We start from the raw sequence: 4,162 nt of genomic DNA on the forward strand, positions 1-4,162 counted from the left end.
CCCTAAGTGAAAGGCTTAGCATGTGCAAGTGTGAGCGAGATGGGGAACAGAGAGAAAACAAAGGCACAAACTGCATCAACAGAAAATGGAGGAAAGTGACAACAGAGGAATAAGGGGAGGAAAACCTGGACACAAGTCTGGACAGAGACCGCTGAACAAAAAAAGAGAGAGACACACCTGGACAGAGAGAGACCCCCGGACAGAGAGAGGATAAACACATATACAACTGAGTACAGAGACACTGAGAGATAGGATATGACTGTAAAATAGAATAACATTAATTTTCATCTCACTACGTGGCCATTTGACCAACTGGTATAGAGCAAGGGAAGGGTAAGTGCTATTGAATGGTACCTGCCTTGCTAAGGTTCAAAGCTCAAGGGACAGGGAAGGTCACTGTAGTCACACACTCGGACATTAAATAGAGAGGTTACAGCCTATCCAAGGTGTAGTGACACACTCAATGGAAACACCCCTCCTCACACACAGACAGACACTCATACACACACACACACACACTCACACATTGACTCTCCAGTCTGGGCAGCTGATAAATAACAAATAGCAAATGGTTAATGCCTGACTTACTTCAACCCAACCGAATCCTCGCCCACCGGCTCCCGGCGTTTCTTCTTGCTGCTCTCTGTCACCTTAAAACCTTCGGGGAACCAGAGCTGTCCGTGCTCTCGATGTCGTTTCCGAGACACCAGCACCCCCATCCCAATGAAGGCCAGAAATATGAGCACAGACACCACAACGTACATGGGATATAGGTTATCGTCATGAATGGTCACAATTCCTTCACCTGGAGAGAGTGCAGGAGGAGAAAATGATCAAAACAGACTGGGAACAGAGAGAAGGGAGAGGAAGAGAGGGAGGGGAGAGAGAGATGGGGGAGGGAGAAGCAAAGAAGACAAAGGAATGAGAGCAAAAAAAGAGGAGTGAGAGGAGAAAGAGGGAGGGAAAGGCGAAAGGAGAGAGATGAGCAACGGAGAGAGAGAAGAAGAGGGAGAAAGAGAGAGATGAAAGAAGAGGAGGGAGATAGAAGAAGAGACAGAAAGAGATAGACGGGAAGAAATGAAAAGTGAGAAGGAGGGGGGAAGGTAAAGGGAAGGAGAGGGAGAGATAGATGAGAAAGAGAGGTTGAGAAGGAGAAGGAGAGACAGACCACGAGCAGTATGTGCAGAGTTATAAACTGCGAGGGTTCCATTTTATACAGAGGCATGAAGAGAAATTAGAATTCAGTCAGTGTGATAAACTCTCTGAACAAGGTCAGTTAAATGATGGGTAATCAGAATTGCAAAAAATATAAACGAAAGAAAGAAAAATGTCCCAAAACGGTGCTAGGGGTTTGTTTGTATTTTCCTTCTTTCGACTTGAAGAAAGTCGAACTCTTGTCTCGCTCACGAAGGGAAAGGATTTAGCAATCATCAAATTAGCACAGCAGGATTAATCTGTCAAAATCTCAGGAATTACAGACTGATCCTAACTACAAAGATATCAAATTCTCATCCACTCCGATCAATTCCTTCTTTTTTTGCCTTAATGATTTGGCAGCTGATAAGTCAGACTAGAGGTACCCTTTGAGAGGTGGTTAATTAGTCTGACAGACAGTGTGTGCTTTCTTTTCCTGCACCGCATCCTCTGAAGGTAGGGGGACATGTTAGAGTCTTACACTTACTCTCCACAGTCTCAATGTTGTATGGTAGCTGGAGGCTGCCTTGGGAAGCCATGGCACCCAGGAAAGCTGCCACATCTGTTGTACTGGCAAAACAGTCAGAGAAAGCCTGGTAACACTGTCGATTATCGATTTCCAGGTGAACAATCGACCTAGCCAAGGAAAAATACAAACAGTGTACATTTATATAGTGCCTTCATTGCCTCAGGTTATCCCAGACTGCCTCACAGTCAATACACAATCCAATCAACTCATTTATCATGTAGGAAAGGTGACTGCCTATTTGTACCCAGCCAGATCTTTCAAACTGTGGTGTGACAATGATCCGATAATGTCTGTTGGTGGAGAGATGAATATTAGGCCCAGGGGACCCAGGAAAGCTCTTCTTCTTTTACATCATCCCCCCACCTAGAATCCCTCATGTGCAGACAGAGGCCATTTGGCCCTACAAGTCTGCCCCACCCCTCCACCCTTTCCCCAAATGGAATTGAATCCGGGTTCCTGGCACTGTGAGGCAGCAGTGCTAACCGCTGAGCCACCATGTCACCTCAATATTTCTACAAAATAGTGGCTATGGTTTTTTTTTAATGGAGGCTGGGCAGAAGCTGTCTTTACTCACCCTTTGACCTCTTGCCGGTCCAACTCCCTGCGGCTCCGAGGGGACACCAGTGCATAGAGCGAGCGTTTGACATGACTCAATGCGTCAATGACTCGGTCACTGGCCTCTGCCATTGACCTCTTCACATGGTGTCTGTGCAGCTGCTCCTTGTTCCCATAGTAAGGGTAAACCATCATGTCGCCATTGGGGTGCCTCTTAAACTTGACATTGGTGTGCAGGATGTGGCTGAGCTCACGAAGGAACCCCACCGAGTCATTCAGTAGTTGTTCAGGAGGCACCAGGACAATGAGGAGCAGTGTTCCCTCTGCCAGCTTCTGTGGCTTGTCATTGGCACAATCCAGACCATCCCATCCACACTCGATATTATTACAGCCCTGGTCGCAGTGGCCATCGTCATAGTGATCTTTGCAGTACTGGTCATACAGGGGACTTTGCAATGCAGGGAGAGAGGGAAAAGTCCGTTAATCAGTGTCCAGGACACAGTGATAGTCCATCATACCCTTTCCCAGAATATCACCACACTGCCTCCCATCTCTATCCATCCTCAAAATTCTTTTCCTGCACCATCACTCCAGCGGTCCCTTCCATGCTCATTTTCGTTTCCTTTCTATTGCTTTATCTGTCCTTCCTTCATATCTTTCCCTTTGTGTCTGTATTTCTCTCTCTTCCTCCCCTCCATGCCTTCCTTCTAGCAAGGTCAGAGGTCACCAGTAGACATATCCTGGGCAGATCCTCTTGCCCCTCACAACCGCCCACTTGCCCTCTCAGTGGACACAGTTATCAGCATAACTCCTGCAAACCAAACCATCTCCTTGCTGCCCTCTCCCCTGCCTCTTTCCCTCCCCTCTGTACCCCTCCTGTCCTCTCGTTTCTCTGCTCCTCCCCGACCCTTATTTTCTCTTCACCTCCCTGTCCATGTCCCTCCTCCTGCCTCTCCACTGTCTCCCTCCCTCCATGCCCCTGTGGCCCACTCAGGGACTCACTTGCACTGGGACTCGATGCTCTGACAGTCAAAACCATCATACAGGCAGCCCACATTGTTGCAGTGTTTATCACATTTCCCATCTCCAAAGTAACGCCAGCATTGCAGAGCATGTGAGCAATTCTTCCAGGGATCATTGAAGTTGAGGGAACAATCTCCACCATCCCAGTCGCAGGCGTGAGTGTTACAGTGAGCCTCACACACCCGGTTTTTGGCAAGCTGCACACACTCGGGTTTATCACAGCCCTGCTCAATGTTCGGGGGAAACGTGATGTTCTGTCCATTTCCTCCTTCAAACTCATAATCCAGGATGAAGCACTGCAGCCCATTGAAGAGGCGAGGACAATGGCAGCGGTAAAAAGGCTCAGTGGGTACACTCTCGCATGTGCCCCCATTGTAACATGGGTTGGACTTGCACGGGTTCCTGGTGGGCAGCTGGCAGTCCACCCCGCCTTGTCCCAGGGGGCAGGCACAGCGGGGAGAACCCCCCTGCGTCAGTACACACGTTCCCCCATTATGACACTGCAGATTACCACAGACACTGGCCTGATTCTCACAGGATGCTCCCTCATAACCCTGCGGGGGAGAGAAAGAGAGAGTGTGAGAGGAAGAGAGAAAGTGAAGAAGTGAGAGAAAGAGAGATTGAGGGGGGGAAGAGAGAGAGAGTGACAGAGTAAAGGAGAGAAAGACAGAGATAGGGATTGAAGGGGAGAGAGCGCGCAAGACAGCATGCAAGACAGAGCGCCAGAGAGAGAGTGAGAGATGAAGAGAGATTCAAAGTGAGATACTGAGAGAGTGAGTGACAGATTGAGGGGAGAGTGAGAGAGAAAGAGAGACAGAATGAGAGAAGTAAAAGCAAGGGAATGAGTGAGATAGAATGAGG

General features: G+C 48.6%; 1 protein-coding gene across 1 annotated transcript in view; it reads right to left on the reverse strand.

The window, feature by feature from the left end:
- Positions 1-461: 461 nt before the first annotated feature.
- The window catches only part of LOC122564628 (neurogenic locus notch homolog protein 1-like), a 132,439-nt gene continuing 128,738 nt past the window's right edge, over positions 462-4,162 (reverse strand). Inside the window, exons 22-25 of the mRNA XM_043719718.1 lie at positions 3,281-3,864; positions 2,298-2,726; positions 1,682-1,830; positions 462-805 (exon numbers count right to left, since the gene is read on the reverse strand). Coding sequence (XP_043575653.1) covers positions 585-805; positions 1,682-1,830; positions 2,298-2,726; positions 3,281-3,864 — 1,383 coding nt within the window. The 3' untranslated portion in view covers positions 462-584. The remainder of the gene's footprint in view (positions 806-1,681; positions 1,831-2,297; positions 2,727-3,280; positions 3,865-4,162) is intronic.

The sequence above is a fragment of the Chiloscyllium plagiosum genome, chromosome 30 (genome assembly GCF_004010195.1).
Source record: "Chiloscyllium plagiosum isolate BGI_BamShark_2017 chromosome 30, ASM401019v2, whole genome shotgun sequence".
In the NCBI taxonomy this organism is placed as follows: Eukaryota; Metazoa; Chordata; class Chondrichthyes; order Orectolobiformes; family Hemiscylliidae; genus Chiloscyllium; species Chiloscyllium plagiosum.